This window comes from Salvia splendens, chromosome 1 (assembly GCF_004379255.2).
Source record: "Salvia splendens isolate huo1 chromosome 1, SspV2, whole genome shotgun sequence".
Taxonomy (NCBI): Eukaryota; Viridiplantae; Streptophyta; class Magnoliopsida; order Lamiales; family Lamiaceae; genus Salvia; species Salvia splendens.
In genome coordinates, this window is record NC_056032.1 from 24952049 (window position 1) to 24976511 (window position 24463).

The 24463-nt window shown below is 41.0% G+C and overlaps 1 protein-coding gene across 1 annotated transcript; it reads right to left on the bottom strand.

Moving 5' to 3' along the window:
* Positions 1-1921: 1921 nt before the first annotated feature.
* LOC121757982 lies at positions 1922-2404 on the bottom strand. Its single transcript, XM_042153455.1, has one exon. It carries the CDS (start codon positions 2402-2404, stop codon positions 1922-1924), a length of 483 nt encoding a protein of 160 aa, XP_042009389.1.
* Positions 2405-24463: the final 22059 nt, after the last annotated feature.

The window sequence follows — 24463 nt, forward strand, 5'->3', positions numbered from 1 at the left end:
ATCACCAGGGCCGAGGAGGCCTGCCTATGTTTCTTCTTCAGGGGTTTAGCCTCCTGCTTCCCCTTGCGTTTCCGCTCTGCTGCATAGCGCTTCTCCACGACCTCAGGAGAGATCTCCTTAGCTTTCTGTGGAATCTCCTAGGCCTTGGGGACATCATCCCCTGCCTCTTCCTCGCCCTCCGAGTCCACTATCTTCAATCGCCTAGCCCTTGTAGACGTCCGTGTCCCTTCCAGTATCTTACTTCATCGGACCTTCCTTCTTTTTGTCCTCTCAGTGGTCGGCGTGTCCTCTGACTCTGGCCCATCCTCCAGTACTGCGATTTATTTTAACCCCTCAGAAACTTCGGGGCCGTCTAGTTCCATATCGAAAACTTTCTCTGCCATATCATTGTCACCATCGTCGATCTCCTCTTCCTCAGCAATAACTTCCTCATGGATTTCTCCCTCGACACACTCTTTCTCCTCACCATCCTCAGCAGTCTCATCATCACCCTTTCTAGTCTTAACACCGCTACCCTCAACATCCTTGTCACTAACTCCTTCATCCACTTGTCTACCTTCGCCCTCGTTAGCGCCTCTTTTATCGTCAACATTTCCCGTTCCTTCCATCCCACTATCCTTCTCATCCTCATTCTCCGTTCCTTCTACTCCATTATACCCCTCCGCCGCTACAGTATCCTATTCCTCTTCATAACCATCCCCGTCCCTTGTATCTACTCTTTCTTCCCCCGAATTAGTGGGTGGAACTGTAGGCGTGATAATCTAGGGTTAAGGTTGGGTGGACGGTACTATAGGGGTGGATTCCAAGATTAGGGTTTCGGAAGGAGATTTGGGGGTTTCTTTTTGGGCTGAGATGGCGTTGCATGTCGAAGTCTCTGTTAGGGTTGCAGGTCGGGGAGGGACTTTGATCGGGGCTAGACTTGAAGCAGCCTTCCCCTTCTTGAGTTCTTCTGCGATACGAGTGAAAAAATAGCTTGCCTTTTCCCCTTTCCCGAGTTTCTTCATGAACTCTTTCATCAGTTGTTCTGGATCAGTGTCGTCGGTCGGCGGTTGGAAAGAAGGATGCGGAGCGTCACGAAGTACTGAAGTTGTAGACGGAACATCGGCCTTGAATCTGGTTGCTCTCCTGTTGGGATAGGACTCACCTCTTGCGATGGTGAAGTCGCCACCGCCTCTGTCTGAGGAACGGGCGGTGGCTTCTTCGCCGGCAGATTTTTCTGCGGCGGTTTTGATGACGACTCGACGGCCGTGGACTTGACCGGTTGGGAATTCTTCTATCGGGCCTTATGTGGTGGTGGTTGGTTCTCTATAGTGGTTGGATCATAAATTGGTAGTGGTTGATGGAAGTTTCACCGGAAACTGTCACAACAGAAATTTGGAATGGTGAGTTGAGGGTTTCGAAAATTTCTTGTGTCTGTTATGAGAGAAAATAAGGAAATAAAAACAAAAGGAAAAGAAGGGAGAGGGACAGTTGCATGCTGATGCAAGCAATCAGAAACCGTACGCCTCCCTATATTTTTAAATTTTGAATTTTAAATTTTTGAAAACTTCCCGGCAATTTTCAACTGAAAATTAATCCTCATCTTTTTTACTGAAATTCGACATATATTCTCACATAACCACACTTAGGAAAATTAACTAAAAAACAAGACATCTGAGCAACCTGGCCAAGGGGATGCGAATCCAAAATATTTTAAATTTCAAAACTGCTTGCCCAAGTGTGCTCAATGTTTCAAATCTATTTTTGGAAAATTCAATTTTTTTCTTTGTTTGGATTTTTAGTTATATAAAAAAAACATATTCACATTATTTACAAAATTCGCATAGATATTCTTGGGAGTGTACTGGATCAGTTTAAAGATTTTCAACTGGATCAGTTTAAAGATTTTCAAAATTATATTCCTATCTACCTGACTCAGCAATTACCGAAGAATACCTAGCAACTTGACTTGTAAGGCAATAGTGGAGAGTATGCGTAGCGGAATTTCTTCCACCACGCACATCTCTGAACTATCTCTAAACACCTTGACTATGTGACCGTTAACAAGAAATGGGATAGAGTTAGGGGTGCTTCCCTGAATTTCCACGGCTCGATTCGCTCGGACACCAACGATTGTGTAAGGTTCTATCCACTTGGACTTTAGCTTCCCGGGCATCAGTTTGAGCTTTGACTGGAATAAAAACACTTTCTGACCAACTTGCAGTGCCTTGACACAGAGGTTTTTGTCATGCCATAATTTGGTTTTCTCCTTGTACCACATCGCGGCGTCATACGACTCAAGTCTAAGTTCTTCCAGCTCTTGCAGTTGCAGTTTTCTCTCCTCCTCACAGGCCTGGGGCTTCATATTCATCTCCTTAACTGCCCAGTAAGCTTTATGTACAAATCCGACAGGGAGGTAGAACATCTTGCCAAATATAAGCCTGTAGGGTGACTGAAAGACAACAGGGGTGTGTAGGTGTCGTTCAAGCAAGGATATATCCTACTGGTCAGGATAGAGATCCTAACTAAGCCTAGACCCTGGTTTCAAAGAATCCTCAACCCTCTTCTACTGGGTAGTATAGTGAAGGTAGGGGTCGAATCCCACAGAGATGGTGCGTTTAAACTACCGCGGTGATATTTGGAAAGGTTGGTTAGCTACCACGCTTGAGTTGAGTCTCTACCTAGACGGGAAATTAAGATGGTGTCCTACTGACTATGAAGGGTGAATGGTGGTCGACATGTAGTAGTGTACGTGGAATTATGGTGGATGCGGTGTAACAGAAAATATGCGGAAAGTACTAGGTTACTATAAAAGGCTAAACATAAAAGCAGAGAATAAGTGGTAGTTATGGTGACTAGGCTGACAGATCTGCAGGGTGTACTAAAGGTGAAGGACAAAAAGCAAAAAACATCTAAAAAGCAAAGTGATCCCAAACTTGGATATGGACATCATCTTCTTCAACAACCACAAACTAAAATCAGTAAACAAACCAGATTCAGCATCATAAAAACGCAGATTAATAACTCACGAACACAGATCTAAAATAAAAAATTCCAAATCGAAAATCAAACATCGAAACTGAAATCCCGCCTACTGATCAGCATGGAAAAAGACAAGAAACACAAAACTGCACCTTGCATGAAACAAACCTCTATGAAATAACAGTAAACAGATCATGCTAACTCGAAGAAATAAAGTACTGACTGGAAACACACGATTCGATACTCAAAACGACCAGAACCTCTAGATTTAACTAACTAGGCAGAAAAGAAAGGAAGCAGCTCGACAAACTGAACAGAAATCAACTTCATAGCATTAGACATTGTTCGGATCTTCAACAAAATACTTCAAAGCAGTGAAATTCAAAAGCAGCAAGATCCAACGTAAGGAAAATGCAAGTAAATTAAACTACGAAAGCGAGATAAAAGTGTTTTGCCACTCCGGGCGATGGAACTCCTAAACTATGATCTTGGTGGCTGGAATAAGGATCACTGGAACTCCGAGAACATCTGGGCGTTAGGTGATCATGGCTGCGGCGAGGCAAGAAGCGGGACACGGCTGAAAGACTGGTATTACCGAGAGAACTCTCTACATAAAGATGGTGGTGAATGAGTGAATGTCTCTCCTTTCTCTCTCCAAGTGGCTTCCTTTTATAGGGAGGCTTACCCTTGATTTTAGGGTAAAACCTTGCGGTGAGATGACTTCTTTGCCCTCAATTATGGGTAATCCGTCCCAGCTATCCGTCTTCTCCATCTCAGGCCGTTTCAGCATGAATACTGATCAGTATGAGATCATGCTGGCGCCCTTTTTTCACCTGAACATTCCGAAACTTCCCTACTGTCTAGAACACTTAACCTGCACACTTTGAGCAACTGTTTTGTAGATATAATCAATTTTGCACATCATACTGACCAGTAACCAAGGCCTAGAATACGACTTATCAGTAACATTCCAATGGGAGTTTATAATGCCGTTCGATAAGCCCATAAAGCATCATCGAGCCATTTCTTCCAATCCTTCCTTGATGGGTTCACTGTTTTCTCCAGATTAGCCTCGATTCCCCTGTTTGATACTTCTGCCTGACCATTTGATTGGTGGTGGTAAGGCGTAGATAGCCTGTGGTGGACCCTATACTTTTTCATCAACGCTTCAATGGTCCTATTGTAGAAATGGGTTCCCTGATCAGAAATAATAGCTCGGGGCACACCATACTGGTTGAGTATATTGGACTTCATAAATTTTGCAACTTTTTTTGACTCACACGAGCTTGTAGCTTTGGCCTCTATCTATTTCGACACATAGTCCACCGCAAGCAGTATATAAGTGTTCCCATATGACGATGGGAAAGGACCTATGAAGTCCATCCCCTAAGCATCGAAAATCTCACAGACAATTATAGGAACCTGCGGTATTTCATTCCTCATAGAAATTCCCCCGGTCTGTTGGCATCTAGAGCAACTTTGGCATAATTCAAAAGCATCTTTATTCAACGTGGGCCAGTAAAACCCGCTATCTAAAACTTTCCGAGCTGTCTTTCATGGTCCAAAGTAACCACCACATGCCAGTGCATGACAATGATTCAGGACATCCTTCTGCTCACACACAGGGCATCTCCTAATTACCTGATCTTAACCCATCCTCCAGAGATAAGGGTCATCCCAAAAATAATAACTAACTTCACTCTTCAGTTTCTTTCTTTGGGCCCGGGAAATTTCAGGAGTACTAGGCAACTCCCCCATGACCAAGTAATTTTTCAGGTCCGCAAACCAAGGTTCTGCATTCAGCTTATTCTTTCCTTTGTCTGAATCTCCTGGGCCGGTTAAAGCTAACACTGCCGCCCAACTGATAGGTCTAAGAGATTCCATCACATAGTATAGATGTTCCTCTGGGAAAGTGTCTGGTATATCTTCTTCATTATCTGCTTAGGTGATCAGCCACCTTGTTCTCAATGCCTTTCTTGTCTCTAACCTCCCAATCGAACTCTTGAAGTAACAAGACCCAGCGGATTAATCTCGATTTAGACTCCTTCTTAGCTAACATGTATTTGATAGCTGCATGATCTGTGAACTCAATTACCCTCGACCCTAACAGATATTGTCGCAACTTCTCGAATGAATAAACAACAGCTAGCATTTCTTTCTTTGTAGTGTCGTATTTCTTCTGGGCCTTGTTGAGAGTCTTCGAGGCATAGAAAATTACATAACCCTTCCCATCAATCCTTTGACCTAACTCTGCTCCAACTGCGAAATCACTTGCGTCGCACATCACCTCGAAGGGGTGATTCCAGTCGGGAGCTCTGATGATTGGAGTTGATACAAGCTTGTCTTTCAAAAGTTGGAAAGCCCCTTGACATGCTTCGTCGATGATGAAATCTACGAGTAAACTGTAGCACCCCGAAAAATTTGCGACTTTTGTTTTCATTAATGTGGATGTTGAATGAGAATTTCTTTTATGAAATTTTTTTGTTCTAGGTAATTGAGTTAGTTATGTGAAATAAGTTGTTGTGAGATATGTGGAATAAGGGTGAATTATGTTCCAATGTGTGGATTAAATTAAATAGGATCATGCATATTTGTTCTAGCCATTTTTGTTGGAATTTTCAGCCCTCTTACTTATTAGAAATAGTATTTTCTTTCTTGGATTTAATTAATTGTTTTAGGATATTTATCCAAATTAAATCCAAAACCAAAATACCCCTAATTTATTCTACACAATTTTCGACCCTTGCCCCATTCCTTGGGATTTTCGAAAATCTCCTATTGTTTAGGAGAAGGAATTATTTTGCAGATTTAATTGGTATTTTGTTTATTTCCTTGCTTGAATTAAAATCCAATTAAATCTCTCCACATCCTACTTTAATTAGGATTTGACTCTTTCCACCTTTAAGACCACATAATTTTCACCCCATATGCCTTTCATTTTCCTTGTGGGATTAAATTAATTGTTACCTATATTATGAGAGTCTTTCCCACAAGAAATTACCAAATTTAAATCTTATTCCCACTTAATTGGAGGATTTAAATATTTCCTTTGACTACTCTCTATTTTACCCCCTCCCCTTTTTCCTACTTGGAGAATTCTTGGATTATTTTGTTACCTTATTTATGAGATGCTCAATATCTTTTTACCTAATTTGTGAGTATATTTCTCTCCAAGTAAATACTAGATCAATTTCTATGCTAATTAAATAGCATAATTTCGAAAACCCTTTCCCCCACACTACACGCCTATTTTCATTTAAATTGTGGGATTTATTCATTGACTTCTATTTTATTCTCCCACAATTTTAATTATTTTATTTTATTGTGGGATTAATCCTATCCTATAAATTGAAAAAAACCCTAACCCTAACCCATCATTTTCACGCCTCCCTCTCTCCCTCTCCTCTCCCACACGCCTCCCTCCCTCTCTTCTCCCTCTCAACAAATCATTCACCAATTCCTTGTTCTTACTTCGTTTTGGAGTTGGAAACTCAAGATTCATCGAAGAATCGCATCATTCGTCATTCCTACCGATTATTTTTCAAGGGAAAGGTATACTTTGATTCATCCCTCTCATTCTTCCCATTAAATCCATAATTTTTGAACGCCTAATGCATATAGTGAGTGGAGAATCGTAAATCTAAGAATTATTTGGTTGGGAAGGATGGTTGCACAAAAATGTTTATGTGTGTGAGTATATGTTTGTGTGTGTGTAAGTGTGTGGTTGAATCATTGGTGAATGTTATGTGTGACTATGAAAGCATGGTTGTAATCACGTTTTCAAGCATGAATATGAGTTGGAAGCATGAATATGTATGTGTGAATGTATGATAGACAAACTAGGGTTTGTGAATGTTGAGCATGAAAACTGTTGTGTTCGGACAGTAAGTTCCGACGAGTTTTTGACCAATCAAACGATCTTATTTTGACACGAATTTTTAAGTGGATGAATTTTTAGATGTCTTATGTGTTGTGTCAAAATTTCAGCATCTTTTGGTTAAGGATGAATTTATAATGAATTTTTCAATCGAACTGCGCAGTACTGCCAGAATTGTGTGTTCCGTCCAGTGAGTTTCATTTTTGCTTTGACCGATCAAAAAGATATGATTTTGGTGTGAAATTTTAACTGAATAAACCTTTATGTGTCTACTGTGTGGTGACCAAAATTTTGGGTCATATGAGGTCGGATGGAATTTTAATGATTTTTACAAAAAGACTGCGCTGTTCTGCCAGATTCTGGTTTTGCTGAAATAAGCTTTGTTGACAAGTTTTGAGTGAATTACATGATACATGTGTGAATAAGGAACGTATCCTATGATGTGGCTATGTGTTGCACGTTGTTGTATGCTAGAGTGTTCGTTTCGTTTATGTTGGTGAACGTTTGGGATGTGCAATATAAGAAAACGATGAAAGGAACGATAGGGCATGCATGATAAATGCTTTGATGGAAAAACTGATTGTGTTATGGTGTTGACAAGGGTTGTTGTGCGTACGTGGGTACATAGAGCAAGGGTTGCATTTAAGTTGTGAATTGTGTTGTATAAGCAAGTGAGGTGAGCTTTCTTTTACTAAACTGTTCTACGCTTTCAAAAGTATGATACAGTGTTATAAGGGTGGTTTAAAGTGTTATGTTATGCCATGATTGTTTTGATGTTGAGATTGTTGTCTGATGCCTAGTTCGTTTGAGCTTGCTCCGTTAGGCTATAGGGCTGTGTTAAACAAATTCGGGTCTGAGTAGGGCCGCAAACCCTATCAGGTTGTGTACACTGGTGGGATCGTGAGCCGTCCTTGCTAGTCGGCCGGTCTCGTGGTCGAATAGTGTGGCCACACTTTCGTCGCACTATAGTATGAGGATGTGAATGATTGATTGTTGAAAAAGTGGGGAGATTGTTTTATCTGGCCAGACTATGAAACTGTTTTTGTGATACTCGATGACATTTCTCTTCTAAATGTAAAATCGAGTTCACTATGGTATGGATGACATAACTTTTATCAAATGTTTTCGGCATGAGCCCATTGAGTATATTAAATACTCAGCCCTGCATATGTTTTCCCTATGTGCAGGTTAAGCGATGATGTTGCGGCGGATGTTGAGTCGAGCCTTATGATTTCCCGGATGCGTCGTGTCTTCATACATGGGCATCATCCTATGACTCTCTCTAGATACTTGATTTCCGCTACCTTGTTTAAAATTGCTTTCTTTCTAAAAGTCTTCCGTTTTTTTTGGACTATGTTATGACATTAATTACCTTGAGACATTAATCTGCTGCTTAACTATTTGATAGACTAAAATAATTCTTTTGGAAGTTAATTGAGTTTCATATTAAATATCGTCCTTTATTGTTTCCCCTATTTCTTCGCCACTTCTTAGTTCCTCCCCTAGTCACGAGTTCCCCATCTTTACTATCCTTAGTAAGGGCGGTCGTGACATAAACGGTTGTGCAATCTTCGCAAAATCTTTAATAAACCTCCGGTAAAAACCAGCGTGGCCTAAGAACCCTCTCACTTCCCTCTGATTTGTAGGATAAGGTAGCTTCGAGATTACATTCACCTTTGCTTTGTCCACTTGGATACCTCTCTCTGATACAACATGGCCTAGGACAATGCCTTCAGGAACCATGAAGTGGCACTTCTCAAAGTTGAGGACGAGATTCTTTTCTTGACACCTTCTTAACACAATATGCAAATGATCTAGGCATGCCTCAAATGAATCCCCATAGACAGTGAAGTCGTCCGTGAAGATTTCTATACACTCCTCTAGTAGGTCGGAGAAAATGCTCATCATGCATCTCTAGAAGGTCCAGGTGCATTACAGAGTCCAAAAGGCATCCTCCGATAAGCATATGTGTCAAACGGACACGTGAAAGTGGTTTTTCACCACTTGTGTCCCAGATTTCATCGGTACCATGTGTACCAGACTCACCCACTCACTGTCTGGGATTGAGTAGATGATTCCCAAGGACAGTAGTTTCAATACTTCCTTCAAAACTTCTTCCCTCATATTCGGGTTCAACTTCCTTTGTGGATCCTGACAGGCCTTCGCGTCTTCTTCTAAGCGGATGTGATGCATGCAGAGGTCGGGGCTGATACCTACTAGGTCTGACAAAGTCCACCCTATGGCTTTCTTGTTCCTTCTGAGCACCTGCAATAATTTTCCCTTCTGCTCCTGGGTCAGGTTGTTGTTAACGATCACATGGAACGTTTCATTCTCCTCCAGGTAAGCATACTTCAGGCCTGGTGGAAGTGTCTTCAACTCCTTCTTTGGTGGACTTTCCTCCTGGGGGCAGTGGATTCTTTTCCATCTTCTTGGTGACCAAATCCTCTAGGTCTGGAAATTTTTCCACACTGGCCAGATGGGCAGATCCCCTTGACCTGGCAGAAGTCGGATTCTTACAAATTTCCATGATTGCCTCTGCTAACTCCTCATCTGTCAACTCTTGAATATTTATTGCCTCACACCATCCTGCTACTTCTTTATCAATTGAGTGACTCATTTCTGAATTATCAATTTGTTCCTGCATGAGTTCAGCCTCAAGATATTCCTGGACCAATGGGTTAATAATATCCACGGCATGAAGATTTTCCACGTCCAAAGGTTTTCTCATGGCCTCATCAATGTTAAAAGTGAATTTCTCCCCATGATAGTCCAGACAATTCATTCCATCAAAAACATTAATTATAGTCTTAGCTATGCGTAGGAACGGTATACCTAAAAGCACTCCGCTAGACTCAGCATATTCATGTTCACTTATCTTAATCACATGGAAATCAGCAGGATACAAGATATCATGCACCTTAACTATCACATTCTTTAACAAACCTTCTAGACTTATGCACGATCTATCAGCCAATTGGATCACTACCTTCGTATAAACTAACCTTATCCTACCAATTTCTTATAAAAACTAAGAGGTAATACATTGATTAACGCATCCAGGTCACACATAGCATGCTCAAATTTTATGTTACTAATTGAAATAGGTAAACTAAACATACCTGGGTCAGTCCTCTTTGAAGGCAGCCTCCTCTTTTGTATCACTGCTGAAACGTTCTCCTCGATCACGATTTTCCCATCTGACTTGATCTTGCCAGCAATCCTTGACAAACATGCTGAAGAGAGGCAATTTCAGAGCCTGTGGAAATGGTAGGTTGATTTCCAGCTTGCCGAAAATTATCATAATATCCACTGGATCATCCTTCTTCTTTCTGGCTTCCCCACGGTAGGGGAATGGCTTAACTGTCCCGCTGGAGTCTCCCTTGGAAAACCCTCCAGCTTCTTTTCTCGCTTCTTCATTTTCCACATCAGTTTCCGGGTTTAGGAAGAATGGATCAGCCATTCGAGGTAGTGGCTTTCTCAAATCACCTATCTGAATGCCATCTTCTATTTCGGCTTCCTCTGTTTCAGTGTCTTCCTTCTGCCGGACCTTGTCCTCTGTTTCCTTGCTTACCACAGTCGGGCTCGCTCATCAATCTTCATCGTTGGCCCTTTATACTCTCGTCCTGATCTTAGGGTGATTTCACTGATGTTTGCTATGTCCAGTGGTTTAACCCAAGGCAGAGATTTTTCCTTCGTTCTCTCGCATCTCATTCAACGAAGTGGGAATTTGTGACATTTGTTTGGCTAGCATATCCATATTCTTCCTTCATTCCTTCTGTTCTTGCTGAGCGTCTTGCAGCTTGTGGACTATGTCATTATTAGCCTACATGTTGCTCTGAAAATGTTGTTGCCAGCTGAGTAGGTCGCTTACCACATCATCCGCATGCCTTGAATGTTTTGGGTATGGCTGACTTGAAGCTGACCCCTGGTTAGGTGGACAATTCCCCTATTGCCCCTTGTTTGAGTTATAATGGGCATTCGATCCTTGGTTCCCTTGGTAATTGGCTGGAGGATTTGAATTATTACCCTGGTAGTTTCTCTGGTGCGGTGGGACATAGTTACTTGATGGTTAGTTCTAAAAATTCTGGTTAGGTAGACAATTCCCCTGTTGTCCCTCTTGATTCCTATTAGACCAGTTTGACTAAAAATTTTGTCCTTCTTAATTCTTTTCAGACTAATTAGATTGGTAGTTTTCCCCTCATGGTTTCTGTTAGACCAGTTAGATTGCCCTTCAGGTGGATTCATATGCTGCAGTTGCTGTTCTGGTTACTTTGGTTCCAGTTTCCCACTGCATTCACTTGGGCTTCGCATTCCATCTCTCTGGGTGGACCATAATATTGACATCCTTCCTATGGACCAGGTAATTGCTTGTTTTTTTCTACTGGGGCCGGTGGATTATTCTTTCCAAGAGCATTCAGATTTGCTTTTTCCAGCTTGTCCATCCTAGCGTCCATCCTATCCTCATCTTACACCATCACAACATCCACATTTCCCTTTCTAAGAATAGTGGTACGATGGGAGTCATACGCTTTCTTGGCTCCAATAAGCCTCTCTTGGATATCCTTGGCTTCGCTCACACGCTTCCTAGCAAATCTCCTCCGCTTGATTAAATTTACAAAATCCTTCCACTCTGGAGTCATCCCTCCGTAAAAATTGTTGTAGATCTCTGCTTCAGCCATACGGTTATTTGGGCATGAGTCTAACAATCCTTTGAAACGCGACCAATATTGGCTAAGAGTCTCATCGTAGTCCTGCCTAGTCCCCTGAATCTCTTTCTTAATCGCGTTGGTCTTGGTGGAGGGAAAGAAATAGTCTAAGAACATCAATCGGAAATCTGCCCAAGTACAGATGGAGTTGGGTGGAAGCCTCAGTAGCCATGTGTTTGCCTCCCCCTTTAGAGCGAAAGGGAGGGCACGCAACCTATAATCTTCTTCAGTTGACCCAGCGAGTCTCTTCTGGATTCCACAGAGTTCGCAAAATTCATGTAGAAACTCATACGGACACTCAATCTTCTGCCCATAGTATTTTGGCATCACCGATAAGACATTTGTCTTGACTTCAATTGCAAGCTGTGTTGGCGTGACCCCTATCGCCTGGGCTGGCTCACCATTGAGGTGGGCGTTCAGCGATCCTATCTCAGGATCATTATCAACTATCTCTACCATAACTTTTGGCTGCTCTTGTTCAAACTGCGAAGGTAATTCCAGTTCTAGTTTCACGGGTGAGGTGGGCTCTGCCTCACTTTCTGAACTCGAAGGTGTTGGGTTTGTTTTGGTTAACCTAGACCTGGTAGTAACATGGGTTGTTGTTTCCTTGGCCCGCCAACTAGTCTGGGTATCCCTCAAATTAGATGTATCATTCCAGTACCCGTACCTCGAGCCTCGGCTCATAAACTGAAAACAAAAAAAAAGAAAATAAAAAAGATCAAAAACTATATACACCAAATCACTCTAAACACAAACATAAAATACGCCATCTATCCCCGGCAACGGCGCCATTTGAAGTGACTGAAAATGAGGGTGTGAGATGTGTGTGTTGTGTAAATCAAACAGATCCAGAGGATTCACTCAACAGCTAGGTCTAACAAATCTTAAAACTATCTGAATATGTCGTTGGGACACTCTCAATCGCTTCAAAACTTTAACCCATTTACTATTGGCTTATAGGGTAGTAAGGATCGATCCTACAGAGACGGAAAGGGTTAGCTAGTGTTTAGAGGATCTTGAAGGGGTTGACTGATGTCATACAACTCATGGGTTAAGACTTGTTTAACTACTAGACTCAGAAGAATTTAAAGGTAACTAATCTATCTACTAGACCTAGGAAATAAGAAAAGGTACGTACGCAAGCATAACTGACGGAAATGAAGTTAACTAGAGGAATTCAAATAACTACACTACTGGGCCAGGTAAATGGGTTTCCGAAAATAGATAACAATACGTTAACATGCAGTGGGGACCATTTTCCCGATTTAGCTATGATGACAGAAAAGCTGCAGAAAGGTAAACAACGGCCAACAACAAATCAGACTTTAATTAACTTCCGACTTCGTCTTCTTCAGTGAGCTTAACAACACAAATGAAAACAGAGCACCAAACATATGAAAATAGAGCAATCTCAGATCCAACTTCAAACATTACGATTAAGTATAAAACTACTAGATCTAAACTACTAGGCCAAGCAAATAAGAAAGCAACAGTAAACATCCATAACCATGTAAAATTAGAACATCACGTCTCAGATCCACAACTCCAAACTTCGATTCAACCCAGATCAACAAAAACCAACTCCGATACATTCAGATCCATACTTCTCAATTCAGATTCAACAACAAATCAACTCCGATTAATCCGATCTCAACTCCAAATCAAACATCAATTACGAAATGACTCCAATTCAGTAAAAACCAACAATCAAACATTAGAAACAGCTAAACAAAAAACAAAAACTTCCATAGCCACTAGATTAAGGTTCAACATAGAAATATCAAACGCCGAGCTTCCAACAGAGAAGTCCACGACGAACAAAACAATGGAAAATAAAGCAATTGTATCTTCGCCCTTCGTAAGGACGGTGTTACACCACGGAAACTGAACTAGACCACCACGAACTCCCAGAATTACCCCATTGATGCTAAGTGCGCAGAGAAATATGTGTGTGAAGCGAAGAGAAATGAGCTAAAAGCGAAAAGTAAATGTGACGAGCGTGATGCCTCTCTTCATGATTGTGTCTGTATTTATAGTTGAGGCTTGGACTTCTAGGGTACTCTCCCTTGATGATTTGTCATTTTTGCCCTTCCTAGAAGATCCTTCAAAAGATGTTTTTCTACTCACAGTTGCTCATGTCTCTGCTCTTGTAATCTTCTGGGTCAGGTTCCAAGCTGGCTTCTTCACTCCATTTTCCTTCGATTTCCTCTTCCTAGTAAATTTTTCATCCGTTTCCTAGGTCTGGCAGATTCTCTACGCACCTAAACTTATAAGCGTTTGTTAGTTCATGAAAATCACATAATTTAACCCCATAACCAATGCATGAAATGAGCCTTATAAAATTGCTCACACTTAAACCATACTTGCCCTCAAGTATGAAAGACAAAATAAAAAAATAAGGTAAATTTCGTGAATGGTTATCACTTGACCGTCTCTAAAGAAAAGAAACAAAACAAACTCCTAAACCTAGACGCAAAAAAACTTAAACAACAGACGCAAACAAAGATGAACGAAAACAACAAAAAAAAACAGAAATCAAAAATAACCATAGATGTATAAACAGGTTCAAATTCTAGCAGTTGTCCCCACAAGCTTAAGGTCAATCCATCGTCTACAATCTCAGATTCCTCCTCCTCCCTTCTTCTATCTAGCCAGTCTGTCAGTTCGTCAAGATAGCCTCTATTCTCACCAATTGTTGGATTCACTCGGTCACTCATTCTTCACTAGAAACGTTAGGACCATACACTCATTTTTGCTTTTGCCATACCACTAATGACTTGGGTTCTACTGACATAGAAAAAGTTCCTTAAGGTCTTTATTTTGGTTATAATGGTGCCAGGGGATTGTACTGTGTACAGGTGAGAATCCTATGGGTTCTAAGTTCCAGGTATGTAAGTACAATTATGTGAAGGACATGTACATTAGGGACAAAAGATGGAAACAACCTCCCTATTAACAAATCTGACTTCCAAGATTTGAAGTTGTTCCCTGGCCATTTTGGCATTATTCCTTAACTATCCTCTACTAGGTCAGGTAACAATTTTTTTTCATGCCCACCTTTTTTAACTTTCCTTTTTCTAAACTCCCTTTTTTATATTTTTCTCCCGGATCAGGCTATACACTTCCATGCCCATTTTCTAAAAAAAATTTCTTTTTTTACCTTGTCAGGTTACACTTTTTCCTGCCCGTTTCCTTTCTCATATGTTTTTTTTTCTGGGCCAGGCTATATGATTTTCCTTCCCTTTTTCTAACTAACAATTCTACTGGGTCAGGTTACAAAATCTCCTGCCTGTTTTATTTTCAAACTTTCTACTTTATATTCCCTTGTTTCTCAACCTATCTTCTACCCTGAATGGTGAGTTGTCCCCAGTTCGCCCCCTTGTTCACATGACATGAAAGCTAAGGTGCCAAAAGAAAGGACAAATCTGAACAGGCTCAACTTTGCTCTCTAGAGGGTGCCTTTACAATGAGGCGGGTCCAGTAGATTCGAAAGAATTAAGCTCAACTGGTTTCTCCTATTGCCTTTAGTCCTTACTCCCTTATGTCATTCCCCCATAAGCATCAATTGGCAGTCTCTCTGTTTATTTATAGTAGAAAGTGTTCTACTCTAGGCTTTTAACTCACTTTTAGAAGGCTTCACAACTAGATCGAATTAAGGCTTTTCTATGGTTCTTACTTCCTCCAAACTGATTTTGATTTATTAAGGAAAGAGGTCTCAAAATTTGACATGCATCATCTCTTCGGTCACTCTTACTAAGGGAATCTTGCTTTCCATTTCGTCAGTTTATTTCCAAGAAAAGGGGCATTGAACTAGATCAAGAAAAGGTGGATGTTATTTCCAAACTTCCTTACCCTATCAATCAAAAGGAAATTCACGGATTCCTAGGCTATGCTGGATTTTACAAGAGGTTTATAACATATTTTGCAATGATTGCATAACCCCTGACGAGACCTCTCCAAAATGAGGTGGAATTTGAGTTTGACGATAAGTGTAAAGAAGCTTTTCAACTCCTTAAAGATCGACTGGTCTCAGCGCCAATAATCCGCTCGCCCAATTGGAATTACCCCTTCGAGGTAATGTGCAACGCGACTGACTTTGCAGTTGGAGACATCTTGGGCTAGAAGATCGATGGGAAAAGCTATGTCATTTTTTATGCCTCGAAGACTTTCAACTAGGCCTTGAAGAATTACGACACTACGAAAAATGAGATGCTAGCTGTAGTTTACTCATTCGAGAAATTCTTACCTTATCTGCTAGGGTCAAGAGTTATTGTGTTCACAGGTCATGCAGCTAACAAGTATCTGCTAGCTAAGAAAGAGTCTAAGCCGAGACTGATCCGCTGGGTGTTGTTATTTCAGGAATTCGATTGGGAAGTTAGAGACAAGAAGGTGGGGTTCGGTTTCCTAGATAAAATAATACCATGATATAATCTATGATTGAGTTATGAGTTTGTTTTAGTCATAGGGGGTTAGCTATGACTAATTATCCAATGATTATTAATCTAGGATTGAGTTGTGGTATTGAATCTCATGAACCAAACACAATACATATCTTAGGGAGATATTTAAGGCGATCATTTAAGCAGGATATTTTAGGGAGATAATGAAGAAGCCATACTAGAGCGTTCCCAGAGGAACATCTGTACTATGTGGGGGAATCTCCTAGACCTATTGAATGGGAAGAAGTGTTAGCTCTAACAGGTCCAGGAGATTTGGGAAAAAGAAAGCAAAAGCCAAATGCAGAACCTCGGTTCACAGATTTGGTGAACTTCCTAGTGACAGGATAGTTACCTACTACCCCAGAGATCACCCGGGCCGAGAGGATGAAAATCAAGAGTGAAGCTAAGTATTACTTCTAGGACGAACCTTACTTGTCGAGGATGGGTTCAGATCAAGTGATCAGGAGATGTATTCCCGAGTGGGGGCAGAAGGATGTACTCAACCACTGTCATGCGGTGGACATTTTGGCCCAAGGAAAACAGCCCGAAAAGTTCTAAACATCGGATTTTATTTGCCTACGAAGAATAAAGATGCTTACGAGTTTTGTCAGAATTGCAATCGCTGCCTACAGACCGGGGGGATTTCTGCTAGGGATAAGATGCAGCAGGTTCCCGTGATAGTGTGTGAGATTTTCGACGTATGGGGCATGGATTTCATGGGCCCATTTCCGTCATCCTGTGGGAATACTTATATTCTGGTAGCAGTGGACTATGTGTCCAAGTGGATAGAAGCGAAAGCCACCAGCTCATGCGAATCCAAGGAGGTGGCGAAGTTTTTGAAAGCTAATATATTCAGTCGATATGGAGTCCCTAGAGCAATTATCTCTGATCAGGGCACCCATTTCTGTAACCGGGCTATTAAAGCTTTGATCAGAAAGTACGGGATCCACAACAGGTTATCCAATCCTTACTGTTAGGGTTTTGTATACTAGAAATCACCTTTCGAGTGATTGAATACTGTAAAACTCTATATATTCTTTTCCAATGAATGCAACAGATTATTTTTGTCATAATGTTGTTATGTTTTACATTTAATGGATGTTTATTGCATATTTAAATGTATAAGCGAACGTAACAAAGTCTAAGTCTTTGTTTTAGTAGACCGGTTGTGGGCGTCGTCCACTTTAAGGTAACACGGTCCGTTCTGAACAAAGAAAAATAAGAATATCACAACCTAGATAGGCCTAGACTACCTATCGTGAAAGGTTGCAATGTCAGTCCGCATATTTCTAAGCCTTATTGAAATAAGATGACGTTGGTGTGGTATAACACTGAATTGGATATAAACGGCAAGACAAGTCTTTATGCTATCTATTGAAAGACGAGGTCTTGATAATTAATTTCTTAATCAATACGATATTGACTATCTACTACCTTGACTTACCAATAGGTGCGGGTTTTTCGTAACCCAACGATCCTGGTATCTTGGGTAGTGGCGATTAATATCTAGCGGTGCTAGGATTGCTATTATATTGAATCGTGCGCGAGGTGAGTCTCGTTTGATAAAATCCACAAGAGGAGCTTGAAACAAGGTTTTATTATTCAGAACCTAGCTAGTTGGAGTTTGATTACTCTATGAATAATAAATAAGTGTTTCTTGCTAAGTCCACTCTAAGAGTATATAATATGTTAATTAATTAAGTCCATAGCAGACATTGATTAATTAATGGATGTTTCTATCATAAGCGTGGGAAATAAATTGCACACAAATGGAAACCCGGAATACTTGTAATTTCAGATTTGGATGGGCAGTGCAATATTACTTCTTTAGTGGCTGACTGTAATATTCAAATATAAGCTTATATTAAATTGTGGGTTCGATTTAATTAATAAAAAGCTAATTGGGGGAGGCCATATCCAAATTATTCCTTAGATCCCTGACTGGGCCCAATATGTGACTTAATATAAATAGGAGAATAAAGGAGACAGAAAACACACTTGTTTTTCTTAAAAATTTCCATCCCCCCTTAGTCCAAGGAGAGGAACGATTTTTGTTCTCCCCCTGTGAGCAAGTTTCTGTCTTCTTTATTTATGTCCAAGTATTCTGGTGAAATTTGCCCACAAAAATATCAGTTTACAGTCCGGGATACCAGTCAGAAGATCCGAGGTCGAGTACTCAAGATCTTCACGTGGAGAAGACGCAAGCCATCTTCGATTCTTAAGTGAATCAGCAAGGTAAGTTGGCTTACTTCGTAGCAAGCATGTTTTAAGTATTATTTATGTTGAAGCATGTTTAAATTCAAGTTATAAGCATGATACATGTGACAATTACGCGAATAGAGTTTATCTAAATAATCTGCTAAATATATCAGTTTTTATGTGATCCGTTTGAACGCACGCTTCCGCTGCAAACCCCTTCATTTGATATCAGAGCCAGTCTTTGGCTCTGATTATTTGGATTTAAATGTCGCGAAATTCATGTGTGCATGTGTTATTTGATTACTAAGCATGTTCTTGGTGTTTTGTTTATTTATTATGCATGATGAACTCAAGAACTATCGAATCAAGAAACTTGAATTTTTTGATCGTACGAGACATGCGATCCATCGGCGCTCGCGCCAAGATAGATCGCATCACGCGCGATCGAGAAAGGGTTGTCGGTTGAGTGGAAGCTAAGGGTTCACGGTCACGGGGCGATACGCAGACGAGCAAGGGCTTGTGCGGGCCGCCGACATAGACCAAACCCTAGACGACGCCCGCACCAAGGTCAATACTAGGTACCAGGCGCGGCGTGACGGTTCGACTGAGAGCCGTCGAGACACCGCGAGCCACCAGGCAGGAGAACCCGTGACGAAGCCCTAGCTCCTTGCCGAGACGGGCGTGCCACCAGGCGTGACGTGTGGCGGAGTAGTGGGAGCGGAAGGCTAAGACGGGTGGTCGGAGCTGGCCGAGAGCAGGCACGCCACCGCGCACGCTGCTGGCCGAGAGCTCGCGCCACCCGAGGAATCACGGCACCGAGAAGAAAGATCGCGGCTGGCCAAGAGGAGCCGCGCCACTGCGCATGCTCTGGCCGAGAGTCTGCGACACCCGACGAGCCAGATGGCCGAGACGTAGGCGCCACCTGTGCGCTACTCGCCGTGACGGCGTATCCGTCATGATCCGGCGATGAACTCGTCGGATCTTCGTCGTTCATCGTTCGTGCGAACCTCGTCCGATGAGATAACGATGAAAGATTATTTTAATGATTATTTAATTTTTTTAATTAAAAGATATCATTAAAATATTATTATTTAATGGAAATAATATATTTTTGGAACATTTTCCTAGATTTTAGGAATATTTATATTTTTTTCCATATCTATGGAAATAAATAATATTATTTTGATTCCTATATTATAGGGACAAGAATAATTTAATAGTTTCCTAATATTTATATATCTAGAATCCTAATTAGGATAGATATGTAATAATACATTAAATAATAAAAATTTCTCTTCCTAATCTTGAACATGGAAATAATTTGAATTTAATTTTTCGTGTCTTATTAAGAATTAAACAAATTGTTTATTTTAGATATATTTTATAGTAGACATGGATAAGAATTAAATTCTAGAATAATGGTTTCCTAAAGCAAGATACCAAAGTAAATAAAAGATTTAATTATCCAGCAAATTAAATGCCAATAGAATTTAATTAAGCCTTAATTTGCCTCAAGGCTAAGGATAATTAAAAGAAAAACCATAACCCAAATATCTAAGCTATAATTACGAACTTAATGTTTGTATATGGTCTCCATCAATTGGTCTGCAATTTATGAAGTTTATTTCCAATATTATCGCCACCCATTATGTGGGGACAATAATTCTACGAAATTGCAAGTTCATGAGGGCGGACTTCTCAAAGATAAATAGTATGAACTAGGATGTGGTTTCTAATATTATCGCCACACATTATGTGGGGACAATAATCCTAAGAAACTGCGAGATTCAGAAGTTCACACATGATTTATGAGATAGCTTGATCTTGTTAGCAGCACATGAACATTGTTATGGGAGTGTGTTGTAGAAATGAGACTCTGTAATGCTAAATTCGGTGGTCTTGCTTAGGCAACATTAGGCGGCCATGCCATTATGTGGTCTCTGGACTATTCGTCGGTATTTTGACCAGTAAAATTGTAGAATTTTGATGCGTATTGACCTCTTATGGAGGGTACAAAATTTTAATTTTACAGTTGTAAGATTTTGAAAAGTTTTATGGTGAATCTAATCAAACTTCTTACATAAGTTTATGACAAATAGCAAATACTCTGTTTTGCAGTGCAAATCAAATCGTCAAGATGTCATTCAATCCCCTTTCTGCAATTCTTAAAGAAAACAAATTCGATGGCCAAAATTACGTAGGATGGAAACAAAACTTGGACATCGTTCTTACAGCAGAAAAGTACAGCTTTGTACTCACAACCCCGCGACCTCCAGTGCAGCCGGCTAATGCTGCGGCAGGAGTCAGAGATGCACACAGACGGTGGCAAAAGGCGAATGAGATGGCTAAGTGCTACATGTTGGCTTCTATGTCTTCAGTACTCAAGCATCAGCATTCTGCCATGGAAACGGCCGCCGAGATCATGCAGAATCTCCAGAATCTTTTTGGTGCTCAGAATCGAACGGCTAAGTCTCAAGCCTTTCGGAGTACCATGTCGAAGACAATGAAGGAAGGTTCGTCAGTGAGGGACCATGTCCTCGAGATGATGGGCCACCTCAACCAAATTGAGGTTTTGGGAGGGACAATCGATTACGAGTCCCAAGTAACAATCATCATTCAAAGTCTTCCCCATAGCTTCCAGCAGTTCAAGCTCAATTTCGAGATGAACAAAAGGCGGCCATGATGACTTTGGCACCTCGTTCCTCTGTGTCTAAGCCTGGTGTAGGAAAGAAGTCGGCACCGAACTCAGGAGCGGCCAAGATGGCTAAGGGAAAGAAGAAGAAGAGGGCAAACAAGAAGCCCACAGGGAAGTGTTTCAAGTGTGGTGAGAAAGGGCCTTGGAAGCCAGACTGTCCTAAAAGGGGCAAGGCTACAGGTATGCACCATGCTCTAGTAGTCGAGTCTTGTTTGACTTCGACATCTACTTGCACTTGATCATAATTGTTTTGATCCTGACTTAATGCAGGTGACAAGACGGCTACATGATCGTGAGATCGAAGTCGAGCTGGGCGACGCTACTAAAGTGGCGGCCGTTGCAGTGGGAGACGTTTATTTGCATTTTAGTAGTGATAGATTTTTTATTTTAAAGAATATTTTGTTGATACCTTCTTTTAGAAGAAATTTAATTTCAGTTTCTAAATTGGTTTTTGATGGATATTCTATTTCTTTTACTGACAATTGCGTTATTAAGAAAGATGGTTCTTATATCTGTCGTGGTATCATGGAAAACAATCTGTACACGATCACGTCTACACAGTTTAGTAATCACAAATCAGAACTCAATACAACATCGAAAATTTCAAAGAAACGAAAAGAACCTTCAAGTTCAATGAACGAAACGTACTTATGGCACCTTAGACTTGGTCATGCCAATGAAAGGAGGATTCATTCTCTTGTGGAACAAGATCTTATTAAACGTCTAGAGGAGGAACCCTTTCATAAGTGTGAGTCATGCTTAGAAGGCAAGATGACCAGGAGGCCATTTCAGGCTAAGGGCAATAGGGCCAAGGAAGTACTTGAGCTCGTTCATACCGATGTATGTGGACCAAAGTCAACAGAAGCAAGATGTGATTTTCGATATTTCATCACATTTATTGATGACTTCTCGATAATTGGATATGTCTATTTGATGCGCCAAAAGTCAGAATCTTTTGACAAGTTCAAAAACTTTAAGGCTTATGCGGAGACGTATCATGGAAAGAGTATCAAAAGCCTGCGATCTGATCGCGGAGGTGAGTACCTCAGTGCCGAGTTTTTGGACTACTTATTGGAGTCGGGAATTGAATCCCAAATGACTGCTCCGGGGACGCCCCAGCAGAACAGCGTGGCTGAAAGAAGGAACAGGACCTTGTTAAACATGGTCCGGTCGATGATGAGTTATGCACGACTACCTATTTCGTTTTGGGGACATGCCTTGCTTTCTGCAAGCCATATTTTAGACAACTTACCATCAAAATTCGTGCCAACTACACCTTATGAATTGTGGACTGGGAGCAAGCACAATCTAGCACATCTCAAGATTTGGGGTTGCCCAGCTCATGTATTGGAAAAGGATCGAAATAAGCTAGGATCAAGGACGGAGGTATGTTTGTTTATAGGGTACCCCAGAGGATCGAAAGCTTATAATTTCTTTAGTCTCTGAGACAAGAAAGTCATTGTGAGTACTCACGCGACATTCTTAGAGGAAGACTATGTAATGAATCATAAACCCAGCAGTGAAGTGGTTCTAGATGAGCTAACTTCAGTCACAAGTTCCATTAACTAAGAACCCGTACCTATTGTACAAACAAATCCAGAAACTTCAACTTCTACTCCAAGCATTGTAGTGCCGCGCCGCATTGGGAGGGTCTCTCATGAGCCTGATAGATACATTGTTTTGGGGAATCTATGGATTACTCCTCGGACAGCAATGTATTAGATCCCTGTAACTTTGCAGAGGTGCTGACAGATGTCGATCATTGTGAATGGGTGAAAACAATGGATTCGAAACTACAATCTATGATAGACAAAGACATCTACGATTTGTCTGTCCTACCCGAAGGCTGTACTGCCATTGGGAGCAACTGGATATACAAACGTTAACGTGGACCCAATGGATGAGTTAAAGTCTTTAAGGCAAGACTAGTGGCCAAGGGGTATACCCAAAAGGAAGGTGTCGATTACGACAAGACTTTCTCCCTGGTGGCCATGCTCAAATCGATCCGGATACTATTGTCTACAGCAGCTTACATGGATTGGGATGTATGGCAGATGGACGTTAAGACTGCGTTCCTGAGCGGCAGTCTTGAGGAGACCATCTACATGGAACAACCAGATGGATATGCCATAAAGGGCAAGGAACACATGGTTTGGAAGCTTAAGAATGCTATTTATGGCCTTAAGCAAGCATCTAGATCATGGAACCAGTGTTTCGATCAAACTGTTCACAAGTTTGGATTCGAAAAGTGCCCAAATGAAAGTTGCGTTTATAAGAAGATAGAAAAGGGGAATGTTGTGTTCTTAGTTTTATATGTAGATGACATTCTTCTAATTGGAAACAATAAAAAGATGTTGTCATCAGTAAAAACTTAGTTGTCAAACCAGTTCCAGATGAAGGATATGGGAGACGCGGGACACATCCTCGGTATCAAGGTTCTTCGGAATCGAGAAAAGAAGATGTTGTGCTTATCTCAAGAACCTTACATCAACACAGTACTTAGGCGTTTTACCATGCAGGATGCCAAGAAAGGTTTCTTACCTTTTAGACATGGCATCCATCTATCTTAAGAGATGTGCCCCAAAACACCGTCTGAGATACAAGAAATGAGAAGGATTCCATATGCTTCGGCAGTTGGAAGTCTCATGTATGTTATGCTTTGTACGAGACCTGATATTTGCTTTGCTGTTGGCATGGTAGCAAGATATCATTCGAATCCGGGCCAAGGACATTGGACTGCCGTAAAGAACATACTCAAGTACCTTAAACAGAATAAGGACTATGCTCTATTTTACAAAGTAGCCGAGCTCTGTCCTTTGGGATATACTGACTTAGACTTTCAAGCTGATCAGGACTCGAGAAAATCTACCTCAGGATATGTGTTCACCTTAGGAGGTGGAGCCGTAATTTGGAAGAGTGTGAAGCAGAAATGCATCGCGGACTCGACCATGGAAGCCGAGTATGTGGCTGCTTCGGAGGCTGCAAAAAAGGCAGTATGGTTCAAGAACTTACTTATGGATTTAGGTGTGGTTTTGAATCTGCCCAAGAGCATCACTATTTATTGTGACAATTCTGGTGCTGTGGCAAACTCGAAAGAACCAAGAGCTCACAAAGTGAGCAAACATATAGAGCGGAAGTATCATATCATTACAGAGAGGAGACATACAAGTGGTCAAGATTGCGTCAGAGAACAACCTGGCAGATCCTTTTATAAAGGCATTGCTGGTGAAACCGTTCAAACGTCACGTTGAAGGGATGGGAGTTCGACTCATTCAAGACCTCAACTCGCTTTCAGTATAAGTGGGAGAAATTTTAAGGCGTGTGCACTACCATTTTGTATACTCGAAAGCTGTTTTGAGTATAAGTGTGAGACTGTTAGGGTTTTGTATACTAGAAATCTCCTTTCGAGTGATTGAATACTGTAAAACTCTATATATTCTTTTCCAATGAATGCAACAGATTATTTTTGTCATAATGTTGTTATGTTTTACATTTAATGGATGTTTATTGCATATTTAAATGTATAAGCGAACGTAACAAAGTCTAAGTCTTTGTTTTAGTAGACCGGTTGTGGGCGTCGTCCACT